General features: G+C 36.4%; 1 protein-coding gene across 1 annotated transcript; it reads right to left on the reverse strand.

The window, feature by feature from the left end:
- Positions 1-7,068: 7,068 nt before the first annotated feature.
- On the reverse strand, positions 7,069-17,610 carry LOC139138639 (monocarboxylate transporter 13-like). The gene is made up of 6 exons (XM_070707113.1): positions 17,285-17,610; positions 16,454-16,639; positions 12,240-12,868; positions 10,985-11,192; positions 9,062-9,223; positions 7,069-7,650 (listed from the first exon to the last, which is right to left on the reverse strand). Exons 1-6 carry the CDS (start codon positions 17,454-17,456, stop codon positions 7,370-7,372), a joined length of 1,638 nt encoding a protein of 545 aa, XP_070563214.1. The 5' UTR covers positions 17,457-17,610; the 3' UTR covers positions 7,069-7,369.
- Between the last annotated feature and the right edge of the window lie 1,279 nt (positions 17,611-18,889).

The raw sequence follows: 18,889 nt of genomic DNA on the forward strand, positions 1-18,889 counted from the left end.
GCCACATGTGGGGCAGGATGCGCTTACTATTTTCGAAACACCTGACATCACTTCTTGGTCTTCTGGCCAGAGGTCCATATATCTTTCTTTCATGAATATGACTTTGTTTGTGTACCGTCTATTTACTGTCTGTTCTGTGCTGTTTTGTGTCTATGTTTACAACTATTGTCTTGCGAATTCCGACCTACTGTCATTGGATTATGGATTGGTATGATTGCGATTATTTTAATGCATTAATGCTGCATCATCTTATACACGGACTTTGAGGGTCTATGGTTTGACATCATAGACACAAAGTTACATTGGTCATACAGCCCTTTCCCAGCAAATACTTGCAGATGTTATTACAATGTAAGTCCAGAGAAAATCTGTCTTTATATTTTACTGAAGGCAGAATGCTCTGAGGAACAGAAATTCAGACTCTCAAACTTTTACAAAACCTTTCTGGTCTACCACTTGACTGTGTAAGCTCATTTTAAAGCCGATGGAGTACTTAATAGTAAAGTTTTTATCATCGGTTTTGTGAAAATTGAAACTTTAATTTCCCCACTGAGTGAACACACAGGGATAGGGGCTGTTTTGAAAATCAAGTATCGGTAACTATTGGCTAATTTGTTTCTCTAGAACCAAGGTTTGCATGGGTGACCCTGATTTTAGTATTCTTGATTTTGAAGGGAATGATTTAAAGTTCCATATGGAATGTTTGAGTGAAGTCTTTCTCTTTAGAAGTGAACCTAACATATATATTAAAAAGCACTGTATTATAAGCTATACGTCTTTGCATTCATTTTAAAATGAGATCGTTTGAAACCAAAACCAACTTATGTATCCTAATGATAATTTTCAAATCCAAAATTGAAAAGTAACTTTTGCATTTGTCGTTGTCACCACAAAGTACTGGTACATTTTATGCTCCTACATTCATAATATCTACACACTCAAGAATTTTCTTTATTTCCAAACTGGTGTAAGAAATGCTTTTCTTATGACAAATAATCAGATTCAGTTAATCATGCTTTTTGACACGGAAAACAGAACTGGAGAAATTGATGAGGCCAGGCTGTAACCATGTACCTACAGAGAAAGAGGCGGAAGTAAAGAGCACAGCGGGTACCTCAGAAGGAACCAAGTAAAGGTGGTACAATTTTGTTGAATGCATAGTGATGATTTATTAACAATGTATTGCATCCATATCACAATTCTTTAACCAAGATGTCTAATTTACTTATCAGAGTGTTTTGTTTTAATACAATTAAGTCTAAATGTTTTCTTTTAAACAAAGTTAATTTTATAATATTTGTACATTGCAGAATTTCGTCAGATTTAGACTGACTAAACGTTTGTTTCTACTTTGATATCCACAATGAATTGGTCCAATCACATCATTGAAAGCAATACAACGGTTTTAACCATACAGCTTGAAAGTGAAGGGACAAACACAGCTAAGTACAATTCGATTTCAACTCCATATTTCCAAAGCTATATGTATATGACATTTATTTCCGTACTTGTGGCCTCTGGCCAAAACGTTCAAAAGTACTAGTAGTTACCAAAATACAGAACAATTAGTCGCTACGTGTGAAAATATACAAGTGCCATACAATATGTGAAAAATATGAAGCTATACTATAAGATTCAAAACTTCTTTTCTGAATGTTTGAAGCTACACATATTTTCAAAGGTATAGTGGACGAGTAAATCTGGAAATGTAGGTGATTTTTTCACCACGATGCATGTGCTTATGATTCCACCGTCCACTCGACATAAAAGCAATATTATTTCCTCTATTTTTGATCAAAGACAGAAAAGTACGTTTATTCAGTGTTAAAATTCTTGCAGGGCCAGAAGGTGTAACTTTTGATTTTTTTTTTCACTATTTTTGTTTCAGTATGTCGACTGCAAGTTCTCGTTCTATTCCCCAAAGCAAGTTAAAACACCAACTATTTAGTTTATTAGCATGTAAAATTTAATGTTATTGTTTACATATGAATTCTAGTCCAGACCAGATTTCACTTGTAATAAAACCAATTTAGTTCATACATGTACAGGCAGAGTTGAAAGGCCGAATACTGTGTATCTCGACAAGTTTTAATTTGAGGAAACAGATCAAGAAACTGCAGTTGATCAAAAACAAAACTAGTGAAAAATCCCCAAAGATTATAGCTAATGCCCTTTAAGTACCCTGTCATGCCATCCATGCTGATATTTTGAAGTAAAGCGGTGAAAACTGAAAATATTGGTTACCCTGTGAAAGTGTCACTAAAATGAGGTTTGTCTCCATGTGAAAGAAATTCCAACATATAAAGAAGGGAACGCTACAACTCTTGTCATTTGTGTTGCAAGTTCAATTCAATTCAGTGAAGGTTCTGGGGGCCATTTCGGATGCAACCCAAGTACATGATACTTGGCCTGTAAGAAACCAAGGCAAGTCGATGTATGAGATGATGCAGCATTACCATTAACCTTACCAATCGGTTAACTGCGTTCTGGAAACTGCCGCTTTTTTATGTTCAGTGATTTCTTGACATTCTTGGTGATTTCGAGGTATCTTTAAGAGGCTGTGTCATGTATGTAGGTCACCAGGGTTTCAGGGATCAAAGGGTTATAAGCTGTTCACCTCAATCCCCAATATAAATCACCATTGATACAACGGTTTGGGCCAAATCATTTGGATTTGGAGGTTTGGATCCACATTACAGTCATACTACGCAGTTTGCCCTGACGTAAGCCAAACTGATGCTTGTCTAACTTAAAAAGCTCTCGTTGATTCAATCAAATTTTAAATGTTACATGTACCTGTATGTGTAAAGGGACACATAGAAATTTCCAGAAAATCTTTCGGATGATCGAGTCACTGGCTGTGCGTGGGAGCATGACGACAATTGAATATGTTCTATCATGTGCGTTATCCATTGTAACTGGGCTATGCCGGCTTTGAGAGGGAATTTAAGCCCTGAATTTCATTGAAATACATGCTCACACGTTGTTACCAGAGCTTGCAAAAACAAACAGCATTATAGGTGCAATTTATGTGATATCGTACCCGTACATGGCCTTCTTCTTTCGTTTAAAAATAAAATTGAAAGACTTGACTTTTCTCTTACATAATGTCAACAAAGTGCGGAGGGTCTGTTGTATGGGGGCACTCTATGCAAGCTTAGTGACAGATCTTCCAATAAACCACGACAAACGAAGCTATTGTCAGCATGATTAGGTTGTACAGCTATACAAACCACATGAATAATATAATAATAATAATCATCATCATCATCATCATCATCATCATCATCATCATCATCATCATATATTTTTCTATACCATTAAGCCATAAAATGCTCTAAACGGTTCACAAATGTAAAACAAATAAACAAACTCTTGACACTGAAAACAGGCACAGGAAAATTTAAAAAAATTTAAACGACAATAATAAGGCTGAAAGTATAATAATCGTTGTAAAAAATTACTATGTGTTTACATATTATATTGGTCAGTGTTTAGGCAATGTGCAGTATTATTAAAGTATTCAAGGTGTCTTTCCTGTTGTGTGTAAATCAATTGTGTCATGTTGTGTGAAAATTTTAAACCACCTGAATTTGTTTTGGCTTTGGTAGTCCCTGTGGGCTACCATTTCATTCGTTTTGGTAGCCCAAGGGAAAAGTGGATGGGTAGTCTGTGGACGCGGGACTACCGCTAATTTCTAGTATAAGTAGCATCTAATTTAGCGAGGAATTCACAATTTGCATACTCTCTTATGATCATCATTTTGTGTACTTTTCAGCACTGAGCAGGTGCCACTGACCTGGCCAGAGTTGGATTAACTCAAGTCGGCTTTGACTAATAAATCAAAAACGTCCACTGATGGTTTTAAAAATGAATCGATTTAAGAACTTGCCTTAGGAATATGGCTGTACAAACTGCTAGTAACAAGTCATGTTGAACATCTGTGAGCAAAATTGCCAAATACATGTTTATTTTTACTCTGCGTGCATCTCTAATAAATATTCAACCGTACGATAATTTGGGGTGGGGACTTGAAAACTTTTGATCGTATAGACGGGAAGACTTGAAAAATTTTGGAGCGTATTGAGTGGGGATCTGAAAAAAAATCAGATTTCAATCGGCATTCCTCCAGTCCCCCAACCATTATTTGTGATATACATTGCATGAAATACAGTGTTTGTTGACAAGATAGGTGAAGTTCCTACGACCCCTTTCAAGCTTCAGGGAGCGAGTACAATTAACTACGGGGTGTGAGGGAGTGGGGATAAACTATTTCGTCAACCATTTTTTGATGCGACAATCCCCGAACATAAGCCCCTCTCAAACATTTAGACATAACGTACTGTTAAAATGAGTAATGATATACACTGTTATGGTAATAGTGGAGTGACTTGAACCAAAAATTATACCTATTTGGTAGTAGAATATAACGCGGCTGTATCAAAAATAGTGACCCTTCAAAAGTTCTTGCACAAAAATTAGTCACTCATCTCCCCCTTATCCGTGCATGAAAATAAGTGACCCTCCCCTGTTACTCAATACCCCGCTAACAAGCCCGCAATGTGTTCCAGTCTCCCCTTCTGACTTGATATACTTTGAAGTCCCCCTCGTAAAAGGAAGGCAAAATGTGGCCGATATAATGTTTTTGTCAAAAAATATCAAATCATATGTGTGTGATAATTCATGTAAATGTACTTTGCTTGAAGTGGTAGATAGAAAGTGCATGCGTGTACAAAAAATGTATTTTTAGATTTCATCGATAATATTTACATGGTTGTCTATGGGAAACTATGAACGTGTATTTTCCAATATAAAACTAGCAATGTCTGTTAATCTATAGACGTTTAAGGTGGCGGTAAGGCTAGAGCGTCAGTTATAAACTTCTATAAAACTATTAAAACATAAAAGTAATCAACATTCTCTGTGGAATAAAAAAACTAGACATTTGGGTTATAGGCATTGCAGAGTTATAGCCCGTTGAAACTTCTGAAAAACTGACCAAATAAGAGGAAGTTGGGGAGTCCTTAGTGTATTAACTATGGTAGAGGTCCCCTAGCTTTAAAAAAATGTTTCAAAAGGGAAAGTCATTTTTTACTGTTTTTCAGGAAAGTTTGACAAGGCAGTGCTTGCATTCAGAATGCGTGACTGCTATTGTAAATGCATTTTTAGATTCTTTGAGTGTCAAAGAGGTGTCAAAAGTGAGATTAACCAAAAAGACTGCTCTGTGACTTCAAAAGAGGGGTGCAAATATGGCTTGTTTTCAACATTTTTGACAGAATAACAGTTTTCCTACATAATTTTATACCAATTTAATCCAACCTTTGAAATGAGATATTAACAAGGTTACAGATAAGATTTGTACGGCACAATTTTCCTGTATTTGAAGTACTTTTTGAAAATCACATTTTGAAATTTGAAAGAATTTTTAATAATTTTTTGATATGTAAACCCATGTAAAATCATAAAAACAAATTTTATTTACAAATCCTGCCGTACAAATCTTACAATTAATAGTGTCAACATATTTATAACTAATTTGGTAATATTAATACTATCCAATTATTATTAAATTCAAATATGTAAAAAATATGAAAAATTAAATTTTAATATTGATTGGTGTCTTATTTCAAAATCATGGCTACAAATATACAATTTTTATATTCTTTGGAGTTATCCTGAAAATTTGACCTAAATATCTTGATTCTAACACTTGAAACTTGACATTAACACTGAGAAAAGAATTGGTGCAAAAATAGCCTTTACCGCTACCTTAATAACTGATATAAATATACTTTATTAGCAAGGGTTGTTTATAAGTACACATTGAACAAGAAATTTGATTTGGGAATTTCGCTCAGGTGCAAATCTACCTGCATATGTAGCTTGGCAAACAATTCACACTGATCTTAGTGAACTTACGTTCACTTCTACTAATAAACAAGCTGAAATGTCCATGCAATGAATAGCAGTAGTGCTACAATGACCGTACACATACATGTACACATACACTGAGTGTTTTTGGTAAGGGCAGTAAACAGTAAGTGAGATTATCCACAATTCTGCTTGATTTCCACACTAAGACATTGTTAGCCAAAGGCGTATTTAATTGTATTCATTTCTTCACAATTTAAAACTTGAAAACTAAAGCGAAAATTATTTCTTAATAGTATGCTCCAAAATTATCAATTACGTTTTAAATTCAAGTACACATTTAATTAGAAGCCAATGTTTGTAGATACTTGAAATTTCAGTTTCCAAGGTAAAATTACCAGCAACCGAGATGGTCTCATCATACCACCTGTCAGACATACAAATTGCTTTGTCATGAACATTAAAAAAAATCAATACCCTTTGTTTTGCTAACAAGTTCAACTTATTCCCTTAGATTCTTTGAAAATATTTTGTATCGCTGTCAAAAATATTGTCGGCGAAATTAAAAAAATGACCATTTCCTCCGTGAGAAAAGTGCCTTATCTTCTCATTCTTAAAAGTGGGAAGTTAGAAAGACATGATCATCAAAATAATGCTATACGAATTGTGAATATGGACCAATCTGTTCTGTGTGCATATGAAACATGCTTCTGTTCGAATTCACAAAGTGATGCCAGTGTGTACACTTCAAGGAGAATTATGGGTAAATCACTTAGTGTGCAGAAGACCCGAGTAAAGTTTATCAGGGTTCCTCTGTAATGTTCAGTACTGGAGTTGCCATCATTTTAAATGCGATTATATTACAGGACAAAAGAAATGGTACCAGGGTGCTTAAACCATTTGATTATAAATATTTGCCAATGCACTGTATTTGGCAATGTGTATAGGAATGGTCAGCTTGTTGAGTGACCGGGGCAGAGGCTCGGAAGAAACATTTAATCGGTAGCTTGCCATTATCTACAGCAAGTTAAAGATCTACTAAGGCTATTCCCTGCCTGATTGGCTGTTTGGAAATAATTCCACAGGAACTATGAGTTTCAGCAAACCAATTGGCTAAAAGCTTCCGAAACACTGCCCCACTGTACCAGTACATACTCATCTTCATCTAACATAAACACGTTAATAGAGGTGAACATTAACCTGTAGACATAAATCCATTTTGCCAACTTCCAGTACATTGCTAACAAATTTATAACCACTCAATGCAGATGAAATATACCAATATATTTATATATTTATAACACACTAAAATCCATCGCAATATTAAATAGAAACTTGAGTAAACTGTATTTTCAAAAGAGAGAAAACAAACAAGCAAACTGTGTTGCAACACTTTCACCTTTAAAGTTTTAACCATGTTGAGCCTCTTTTATGGGAATGATTTTAAGGGATTTAAGTAAGTTTTGTTTGAATTTGTCGTCAAATCATGAAACTGAGGTCACTGAGCACCAGATATCCTAACTTCTGCGTCGTCCCGACTGTCAGCAGCATCTTCTTGTCTTTCTGGTTCATTATTTTCGTACAGGTGCCTAGTCTCAGGCAGTGAATCATTTTGAATTCTGTCAAGTTCAAGTTCTGCTTCCTTACTAGCCTCTTTTCTCTTGTTCATGTATTTCTTGAGTTTATCCAAGGAGACGGCGCATAAAGCTGATGCAATGTAGATCACTGAGATCATATAGAAACCAATGACATAATTTCCCTCAGTGTCTCGAAGCCAGCCTGAGAGGACAAAGAAGACTTCTGGTAATATGCAACGCGAAACTGAAAAACGTATATTTTTGCTCAAACTTTTTTCAAGGAAACTTAAACCATTTTCTTCAACAATCAAGAATGGGTCAGTGTGAAAATTTGGTGCAATGTGCTTCAGAAACAAATTACCCATAATCTCTTGTTCAAAAATGGCTGCTATCAATACCAGTATATTAACTTTTTCATCACCTTGAAACTTAATTTCATCTATTAGCTTCAAAATAAGTCTATACAGACAGAATACCAACAGCATATTTTACAATTTAGAGTTCGAACATCTGCCTCTGAGGCATATTACGTAACGGAACTCCTATGCGTTCGTAATCTAGGATGCACTCTTCGGTTCACTGCTGAGGGTGCAGCAATCCGTTAATTTACAGAAGCCTACCGCTAACAGAGCATTTTACCCGGATTATTCTTTGTATGTGCTCCAAGGCTGTGGAACAGACTGTCAACTTATCTCCAATGTGTTGATAATTTTAAAAGTTTTTAAGTCACATTAAAAAATTTAACTTTTTAAATTTTATAGATAGATTGTAGATTTATAAGCTTATATAGGTACGTGATATTTCACACAATTCCTTTACTCTATGTTTATAATTGTAGTGTAAGGTGCCTGGAGATGTCTTTTTTACATTGAAGTCATTTTTAAGGAAATAATAATAATAATAATGATTACTGTTATATGCTATTTTAGGGAAATAATAATAATGATTACTGTTATATTCTACGTCAGTTAACCATTGTTACAGAGAATATAGCTCCCACTGTTAATGCAATAATTTATAGCTTTCGCAGTGTTATTGTTGGTGTGTTGTCGGCTACTCTATCTCGTACTAACCCTATTTACATATCACATATATCAGATATGCAGTGTTAATGAACATCCTGAACTGTCCTTTTTGTTGCTTGTATCTGCCTAGTTTTTTTGAATTTACACATTCTGATTGAAATCAGACTTAGAGATGGCGATGTTTCCTCATTTGCTTGTTCTCTGCTGCTGTCCTCATCTGACCCACTGGCATAGAAGATTGTATTCAACTGCAAGCATCATCCACAGCAGCCAACCCAATCGGCGGTGCAGAGGTTTACAGCACCACTTACCATTTTCACTATTTGACCATGAAACTTCAGATAGGAACGGCAATTAATTGCTTACACTGGTTCATGTCAACTGGAAACGTTGCCATCGTATATCTGATTTTATTCAGATTTGGAGTTACTGTACCACCTCGATCTTCTCGTAATGTTGGCAGCTTCTTTTGCCTGAGTTTCATGCGTGCAAATACTTGCAGTATGCTAATATGAACAATGGACAAAGAAGACTGTAAAAGATTTGTATTGAAACATACTATTATGTTTGTAACTATCACTTCCATACCTACAATTGGCGACACGATGTTGCCAAAACCCTGTGCCTGTATAAACATAGACATGCCACCGTCAAATTTGTCAGCTCCCACAAAGTAGTGTACAACCACAGCGCTCATAGGGATGCAACACGCCATACCAATGCCAAACAGGATCATGTAAACCAACTGACCTGAAACAATCGCATAAGAAGGTGAAATAATTAATTTTACTGCTCTTTCATCAATCAAATGCCTAAATGTGACAGACTTTGGTCATCATTATCAACATGATGATCCAGTCCCCTTTTGCTACTTGGAGTATTATTGGGAAAATGCGACCTTCATAGTGGACCTCCTTCAGATATGCCCCCGTTTTCTCTTATTGTCTATCATACCTTAATAAAGAACATTTCAGCCTATTTTTATCTGCTGTGTAAATTATTTATAATTATAACGTCATACCTTGGTAATTACCATAAACGTATCCACTGTATAAACTCTCCCGTTTCCCAAGATGCTAATCGATTCGTCTGCGGGCACTGTTGGTGGATTAACGGTTGAACACGATTGGAACTAATTTTGGATAATTGGATAGTGTATACTGTTGGCATAATCTGCAAATGTAAGCTCATCTGCTTTTCTTTTCTTTTTTAAGCAAAACACTTGTTTTATGGGTAATTTGCAATATTGCAACTTTTAGCTATAGGGCACCCAACACTTCTGAACAATTGAAAGATTCATTTCTCTCAAATTAGTTCTAATCGTCTTGTTGATAAAAATGAATACCGGGAATACATACTAAAAGCATATTTACATATATAAATTTAGTTCAGAGTGGGCACAGATTAATTTCCTAAAGCCCAGTCAGCAATCACGCGCATTATAAAATTAAGAGTGCCACCTGTGGACAGTTTTGTACGCATGATGCTGCAAATCAAGCTCTGAATTACAATGTTGTGGATAGGTTCCCGCCATCACTAGACCAGAGACCCAACTTCATGTGCGAATGGAACACAATGTCTAATCACTTTTTAGGAATTCTACTTCCAGTGGATTTTATTGTAGCTTAAAAACTATCTACTGTTGATTGACCAATCAGAGTGCTCAATTCAGGGTGTTTTATTTACTCGTAAAGCCTTGGTCACCAAATTCCAGAAACAAATGACAGCGCCGTAGTAAAGTACTGTCCAATCAAAATTGAACATGTCATATTCTGTAGACATCTGGTACGTTTTAATATTCAAATTTGGTAACACAGCGGAAACCAGCTGCAACACAAAATCTGCTGTGCCCTAGGGCATTTATATAATGTGGCCTAGGGCATTTATAGGATGTTCCATTACATTGGAAGGCTATTTCACAAATAAAAGTTTTAATTCATATCCTAAGCATGTTACATTGACAAAGGGGACGGTTGACGTAAACACATTGAAAACGAAAATATATCAGTTAGGGGCGATAGTTTTTAAGTCGGATAAAACCCTCGTACTCGGCTCGTCTGGTATATAAAGTCCAACCCTACGATAAAATGTCTCGGCCTGCGGCCTCGACATTTTATCGTTGGGTTGGACTTTATATACCAGAAGAGCCCTCATACTCGGGCTTTATCCTATACTTCAAGTATATATATTTAGCATTTATATAAACATTACATAATTCACTGGCGGGGTGTTCATACAGGCACTGAAGTAGTAACAGATGAACATGAAACATAGAGTTCTTGCCTTAAAATCATACTCAAGTCATTCTCCTGTTAGTGTTGCCGAATTTTATTTGACAATGCCTTATCTTTACTGTGATTGCCTATTACTCGGTGCAGTCCATGCATTTCCCCAGGTGTACTAAAGTAAATATTAAAGTCCACACATCTATAAGCTAATGCTCTATAATTTTTAAAATCACTGTCTCTGTCATTCAAAGGATGTGAAACATGTAACAAAAATTATACTTACCTTCGTAGGTCGTGATGTAGATACTTATGAGCGAGGTAAGTCCACATATCCCCATACTGAAACCGTAGAGCAAATGAGGCTTAAGCGTCTTAAATCTTCCTCCAAGAATACCCCAGAAAGCTCTGCCAAGGCACTGAGTAAGTCCTGTCACTGCTGGTAGACTTGAACTTTTAAAGCTTGGAATGCCAAAATCTCTTGCTCTCTTAACCTGGCAGTAAAATTGGATAGTTACCAGTAATTATAACTGTGCGCCAAATGTGTTTGTATGCAAATGCATAATTCTGATCGGTAGAGAGCTCATCTTACTAGCTGTAGACCAGAATAGGAGTACACAAGAGCTCAACTAAACTTAAAAGGCTAATGCAAAAGTGATTGGCATTTTGATTTAAGTGAAAATTAATATGATAAAGTACATTGAGACTTAAAACTGTTTATACATTAAACGTAAATTCAAAATTGCTTATATGACTACCCATTGAAATATTTGGTACGGGCAATAATGCATCAGAATTGTCATTCTTTGCCATCTACTAAACTTACGTTGACTGAGTACATGTACCATGTAACGCCATTACTTACATCAATTAGTCCTTATTTTAGATACATCTACTTCATTCATAGACACTCACTCAATTTTAAAATCTCTTTTCTCCTCTTTTCTAGATCTTGTGCTCAAACTGCAGAGAAACCATTAAAATACCAGAAATACATAGAATATATTGATTCAAGATACCAGTATTCGCAATAACTCCCTTCATACATGTAGGTAGTCATTCAACTCATCTTGATACAGCACATTCCAGTTAGAACAATCCTCCTGCTGTGTACCTGCCTGTGGCTGGGACTGGCTTGAAACTATAAAATACCCATATTTTGCTTTCTTTAAGCAGACAATAATCTGTACTTTCCATTCTGAATAGTTATTGTATTATTCTTTACTATGACTTGTCTCATGTCTTGAAAGTCACGCGTATGTACAAGTATCCGTGAGGCAGCTAATCTTTTGTCCTCCAACGCAGGACAAATGATTACCTGCCTTTGGGCAAATTCTGTAGTCACTTGCTAGGACTATATAGTATATAATATGACTGATATTGTATAATCGATGAATGGACAGATATCATATCATATGTGACTAGTACTTCAGGCAAATGCCAATTAAAAACAGTTCAAAGCAATCAAAAACTATTGAAAGGTATAACTTTAGCAGCTAGTCGCAATCACGAGCTTTGCTGAAAATATTTGGGAGACTTACCACATGAGAGAAGACAGCAAAGTGGCCAGCAGCATGGCTAAACGCGGTAAACAATATTAGAACGAATATTATGTCACGAAGTAAAGAAACGTCATACATCATGCCTAAAACTTTCTTCACTTTGCGACATATAGATGACACTCCATGGCAATTACAGGGAGATGACCTTTTCTGGGTAATTTTCTTGTGATGATCTACGTCTAAGGCTGATTTTGTGCTGCACCACGTGTCATTACTTTTGATTTGAGGAGTACCAGCATCATCTGACACCACAGCTGATGTAACTACTCGAGCCGTCATGATGTCATCATGTTCCGGGGAACACTGACTTTTCAAAGGAGCCTGGGGCGAGCCCTCTTGTGAACTTTCTGTTGTTTCCACATGAGTGTTCTCCACAAACGGTTTCATGAGGGCGCCAGCCACACAAAAGTGGAGACTTACTCCTGCTAGAATAATTAGGGTTCCGCGCCATCCGTACTTATCCAAGAGCATTTGCGTTCCAAGTGAGAATATCAACTGTCCAAAGCCAGTGCCTGCCAGTGCAAGTCCCATTGCTATACTAAGGCGTTTCTCAAAGTATTTTTGGATCATTGTATAAGCTGGCAGAGGAAACATGAAGAAGAAAAAACCTGTAAATGAAAGTAATGAAAGAACATTGCCGGTAATCAGTACGTGACATCATATCATCTATCAAAGTTTAACATAAGACTGTCGCCATATATTAATGATTCTAGAATTGTGGAGAACCTCTCTGTGGGTATGGCACTGTGCCCTAAAATGTATGCATAGCACCTTGCTCTGATTTTCTGTTCAAGCAATAAAACTCCTCGTTTGACTGTGAATGCTTTCCAGCCTAGAAGAATTATGGAACTCGCAATTTTCGCATGACTCATTCAAGCTGGAGTGGCATGGTGCACACACAGCAGTATCTCTCAGCCATGTTCAATATTTTGGCATAATGTACAAGAATGCAGTAACTCCATTGGCCTTTACTGGAAGGTCAAATTCACGTGACCATACGGTGTTTGATATAGGCGTCAAAAACAGGGTCCACCTCTACAAATTATGAGCCCTTGGGGGAAAAGGCCAATCCTCATTCTTGGTTTTTTAAAAAGCTTGTGGCAATTTTTTCACAGGTAGAAGTATAGAGAAATGTTATTGGGAGACTTACGCGTGTTGGTTAGAAGAGACAAAGAAATCTTGAGTGTGTTGTTACATTATGGGAACTTTGAAACAGATGTAAGCCATGTAGGACAGGTAAGCGACAAGTATAATTATTGTATTACGCACATAATTTATTCTTTGTTTACATTGAAATGATTTTATTGTATTACATTTTATTTAATTTTCTATGGCTTGATTTTTTCTTTGCAGACACCAAGTCCACAAGAAAATATATTTTTTCATTATCCTTGTTTGTATGAAGTGCAGTTTCCTTATTATTCAAAAAATAGACTGGAATACACCTCACAGAGAACTGATATTTTAAAAACTTTTTATGCACATTTACTGCATGTATTCATAGCAGTATACAGATATTTTGGCAATCAAAGACAGTCAACGTTTGGACATTAATTAAACAGACTGATCAAAACTGAAACAAAAATGATGAAAAGTTGCATTAATTTTAACACTAAAAAATAACATACAAGTAAAAATATATACATTAGAGAAACTATATAATTACATGTAGTCACTGAAAAATTTTTGCAAAAATACGATCTGATCACTGTTGTACAAACATTAACAACTATACTGACCAATCTTCACATGTAATATCTGAAAGTTCCGTGTTCATAGTGTAACTGTTCGTTTACACAACTACAACCATGTGAATTTTTACATTTATGTGGCCCCCTTCTTTTCCGTAAAAGATCACTCAGAATACGAAGTACAAACAATTATGATACATATTATGATACATAGTCATAGGTCATAGCGGTCACTGCAATGCGCATAGTGTCAATAACTGCATAAGTTAAATGCATACTTATATTAACTGAGAATGGTGCATCAATAGCAGCAAACAATGGACACACCTACTTATGCTGTTAAAACCGTTACCAATCACCAGAATAACAGATACCTCTTTCTCGTCAGCATCAACCTCACGCTTTACAAAAACGACGTGTTCTACATACCTATAACAAAGCTTTTAAATATATGTGTATATTATGTTTAACAAAAAAACCCAAAAACCTGTAAACTGCAAAGAATTTATATATATATATATATATATCTATATCTATATCTATATCTATATATATATATATATATATATATATATATATATATATATATATATATATATATATATATATATATATATATATATATATATATATATATATATATATATTACAGTACTTGTACGTTTAAAGTTCAATGATAACAATATAATTTTGGAAGCACCAACAACACTTTCAATTTAAACAGCCAATTGCACATTCGGTAGTTGACAGAATTATGTTGTGACATGTGATCTCTTATTCATCAAATTGAAACGTCAACTGATGTGATTATTTGAGAGGTATTCATTTAGGGACCAAAGCTCAAATGACGGTTGACATAGGCTTTTTGTTTCGGCGCGTACCTATGAGGTTGCCGGCTGATGTCCGCCGGTCGTACTACGATAGGGGCGTTAAATCTGCTACTCATAAGATACTGAAATATTCACAGAACTTGCGATTGCTTATTGAAAATTGCGGCCGGTAATACTGTCACAGCCAGCGCCAACAAACTTGCTGGATTTGAAAGGGTGTCAATTTAATGCAGCTCAAAGTTCGCCGAAATGTGTTTCTGTCTTTGCTATCAAGTATCAGAAATCGCCGCGTTTATGCCAATAATACAGTTCCATCTTTATATCTGTGTCGTACATGTCTCTGGCCGGTGATAAGTACATACACGAGCGTACAAGGCAATCTTTCCATTTGCAATGTGAATATTTTCGAGGCGATCGAAATCAGGGTGACAGACTAGATTTGCACTCAACTGATGCCGTTGCTATGAGTTCACGTAGGGTACGGTCGCATAATGGCGATAGTGCGTTACCAATCTCAAAGTGGCATCAGGGTCACATTTACATGATTGACCACCCTCAATTTTCCTCCAGCCCACAACCCCATAATAACTGAAGGCTCCGTTAGACGATAAATAGGTAATGTGCAAACATGTATGCCATTGTGACTTTAAATATACACTGCACTTGCTGCAGACCATAGTTTTATAGCGAACTACCCTTCGAACTCTTTGTCTAAAGGTGTGTCTTAGCTGTTGACTCAATTGTTGTGGGTTCATAGCTGTGGTGTTGGTTTTCTTTTGTGTTTTCACGTGCCGATTTTGACTCGGCCAACTTTTCACGCCGCGACTATTACTATCAACTCGATCCACGTACAAGCACGTAGTTGTGTACTATTTTTCAACCAATTTGCATCCAATTTACAATCAACACATATCCATAGCCTTGTTATCAGGGACTTACCATACCCGATGAACTGCATAAATTTCGACAAAATTGAACTGATGTATACCTGCAACTGTTTTACTACTTTTTCCCAATATTAGCAGCTTCCACACAGATTCAGTTGCTTGTCTATGGAATGTTCCATAGCAGTGGTGGGGTCTTAAAAGACCTGCCAGAAAACCAACCAAGGTTATGGACCCACAGCTGTTGATTCTACTGCCAGTCCAACCACAGAAGTGGGTTGAACTGTCAGCAGTAGAGTCAGGGGCTGACTTCGCCAAAAAGTTGCTCATCATCCACGAGCATTTCACCAGAGTGATACCCCTTTAAGAAGTCCGTTTAATAGGCATATTAAAAATCCCAACGTTAAACATTATTAGGGCACAAATTGTGAAATCACTCATCCTAGATTAATAACTGCAGTGACATTATTTTTTCTAGATCAGAGTCCCCTTCACAGTCAAAAGTGCAGCTTCATTGCTTTAATGGAAAATAAATCCTAGTTATAAAAATTTAGTTTGTTGCAGTCATTGTTTCCCTATATGACAAAAATATACCGTATTTGTCAACCTTTTATAAAAAATTGTTTTCCCTAACAAAAAGTCCTTCAACGGCATTGAATGTCCAAACTCGGACTCACAAGGGTATCTTAAAAGAGTGGCAAGAGTTAGGTGGTATTTCAGATTTCAATGGTAAAAGAAATATTGTCTGTAGAAGGGCATGTATCCGCAACACTGTTACGGTTACTTACTGGCCATTACACCATAGCTGAACAAGAGCTGAAATAGGCTTGTAGTTCTTGAGCTGAGAATTAGCGATACTGCACATCCAATACCGCTCACCATCATCACTTTACGGTGACTGAATCTATTGCAAAGAACAAGTGATATAGGATTTGCGACGATACTGCATCCACCAAATACAGCCCCGATCAGAGCTGTCAGAGAAAACAAACAAAAAGCGTTAGTTATCTGCCACAGGTGAAGCACAGAGCCACCAATGCATTCAGGCTATCAACTTATAAGCAAAATTGTAAATCATGTTTCATCATCGGTAGTTAATGTTTAGATTAGAATTACAAACTTACGAAAAACAATTCCAAGTGAGAAAATAGAAAACTTGCAATTTTTACAGAAAAGTAAAAAATAAACTGGTTTTAGAAAAAATGTAGGAAAAGTCTGAAAAATGGTGTAAGAAATGTATAACCATATGCAAATATTGTTATCATTTTAAAATGTCTTAATGAGACAATAACTAAATACCACCGAACAAAATTTCAAATCCATCACACAAATGCTTTTGAAAACATTACCTTGACCTCAAATAAGCAAACTGACCTAAAAAATTTCACATGCATAGGTTGCCAGCTGACGACCACATAGTGTTCAGTCATTCCTACCACGTGGCAGCGCTGTGTGTTACATACCTGCTACGCCTCCTGTGTATGTGTTGGGAAGCGTAGCTGATATTAATACACTGTCATTGTTTTTTCTGGCGGCGCTCGTATTTTACAGCAGTTTGTTGCACTTCTTGTTGTTGCCCGGTCAAACTAAATGATTCTTGCGACTATGAAAGTCCTTACCTGTATCTGCTTTAGAGCCCTCAAATGCACGCAACAGAGCGACGAAAAGAACGCCGAAAGAGAATAGTGTGCCATTGAGCAGCGTGAACGTTATGAAGCTTGCAATCACGATGACCCAACCGTAACCACCATCGGGTGGTACTGATTGAGCATCAAGTCTAGTTTTTGCCATTGCTATAGAATGACTATAAGGTGACAGTAGTCATATTCCTACCAATAACTATCGTAATGCCATTTTGATCATACTACCTTGCCACAAGGAGTATGGAGCACTGCCCCGGGGTGAAAAAGTTCACTTGCACATATTGTCGTGACGTCAAGCTATGCGGCAATATAACAAAAATTCTAGTTAAGAGGTCAGGTCAGGTCACGGTAAGGCAGAACGCGCCTCAGGGAAAGATATTCGGACTCTTAAACTTTTACAGTATGATTTTTGTCTACCACTTGTAGGGGTTCATTTTAAATGTGGTGGAGTAATTAATGATTTTACTGGCTTAAGCCCATATTTTAAGTGAAAATCGAATATGCATAGATTGCCGGACATATAAGGTAGCCATCATTGTTACGGTGTTGATGGGAATCGGGGAGAGGGGGGTCACTCAAAAATTGAAAGCTAAAACGTAGGGGTTTGCTCAAAATGTGGAGAGGAAGAAGGGGGCTTCTCAATTCCCTGTGAAATGTACAGAAGCATTTAGTGCAGTTATGAAATGAGAAAGAAAGGAACAAGACAAATTTCATGCAACAATGGCAGATAGTCTTTGATACTCACAGGTAGACTCTTAAAAACTTTAAGTAGATGCCACTACCAGCATTATTGATTATGAAACAGAAGATAGTGACGAGAGTGATATTGTTGTTCATATACTCAATGGCACTAGTGACGGTAAAGATGCGGACAGTAATGATGATGATGATGTCATACAGTCGTTTCCGACAGTTTTGACCAGAGGTAGACGGATAGCTGGGCCAGTAGGAATGCTCCCTGCAAGTCTGTGTCTGCAAGTCTCACAGAGACATAAAACATAGAACAGGTTGTTTTACATTACATCCTGTCACATTGAAGGTATGAATTTCTGTTTATTCGAAAGCTAACATTTTCGTATGTTATTTTTCTTTAAATTATGACCATGATAGGTAAACCTTTACTGACATTGTATCGTTTTTTGGATCGTGATCATAAAATATGATAAGGATTCTGTTGAAAGAAAGTTAGTCAACGATCAAAATGAAAGTACCAAAAAGAGTAGCTGTATTGTAGAGGCGTACGTGTATCCCAGTCATCTTATCCAACAATGCATTGCTGAGGTCGTTTAAAACTCTGTAGACGTACCTAAAACAAAATAAACTGTGTATTTACACATCAAATGCACCGCTGGAACAAAGAACGAAACCGATTGTTGCCATGTTGACAAAATTCAAAGATAGAAGCCGTGTCTTCGCGAATGCAAGGAATGCAAGCAAACTCAAATGATCTACCGTCAGTATAGGTAAAGACTTCTCGAGAAGAATGAAAAATACTATCTCCAAGTTGTTCAAATTTCGCAAAATGCTTGTGGAAAAAAACGCCATGCTGAAAATACAGATTGGCTATGACAATATGTTCTT

This window comes from Ptychodera flava, chromosome 8 (assembly GCF_041260155.1).
Source record: "Ptychodera flava strain L36383 chromosome 8, AS_Pfla_20210202, whole genome shotgun sequence".
Classification (NCBI taxonomy): Eukaryota; Metazoa; Hemichordata; class Enteropneusta; family Ptychoderidae; genus Ptychodera; species Ptychodera flava.

Bases quoted from the DNA above. Each gene is read 5' to 3' on its own strand.
- LOC139138639 (XM_070707113.1), bottom strand. From the start codon at position 17,456: ATGGCAAAAACTAGACTTGATGCTCAATCAGTACCACCCGATGGTGGT. The intron at 9,224-10,984 runs GTAAGTATAATT...CGATTGTTTCAG, and splicing joins CTACATCACGACCTACGAAG to GTCAGTTGGTTTACATGATC. The intron at 7,651-9,061 runs GTATGGAAGTGA...TTGTCCTCTCAG, and splicing joins CATCGTGTCGCCAATTGTAG to GCTGGCTTCGAGACACTGAG.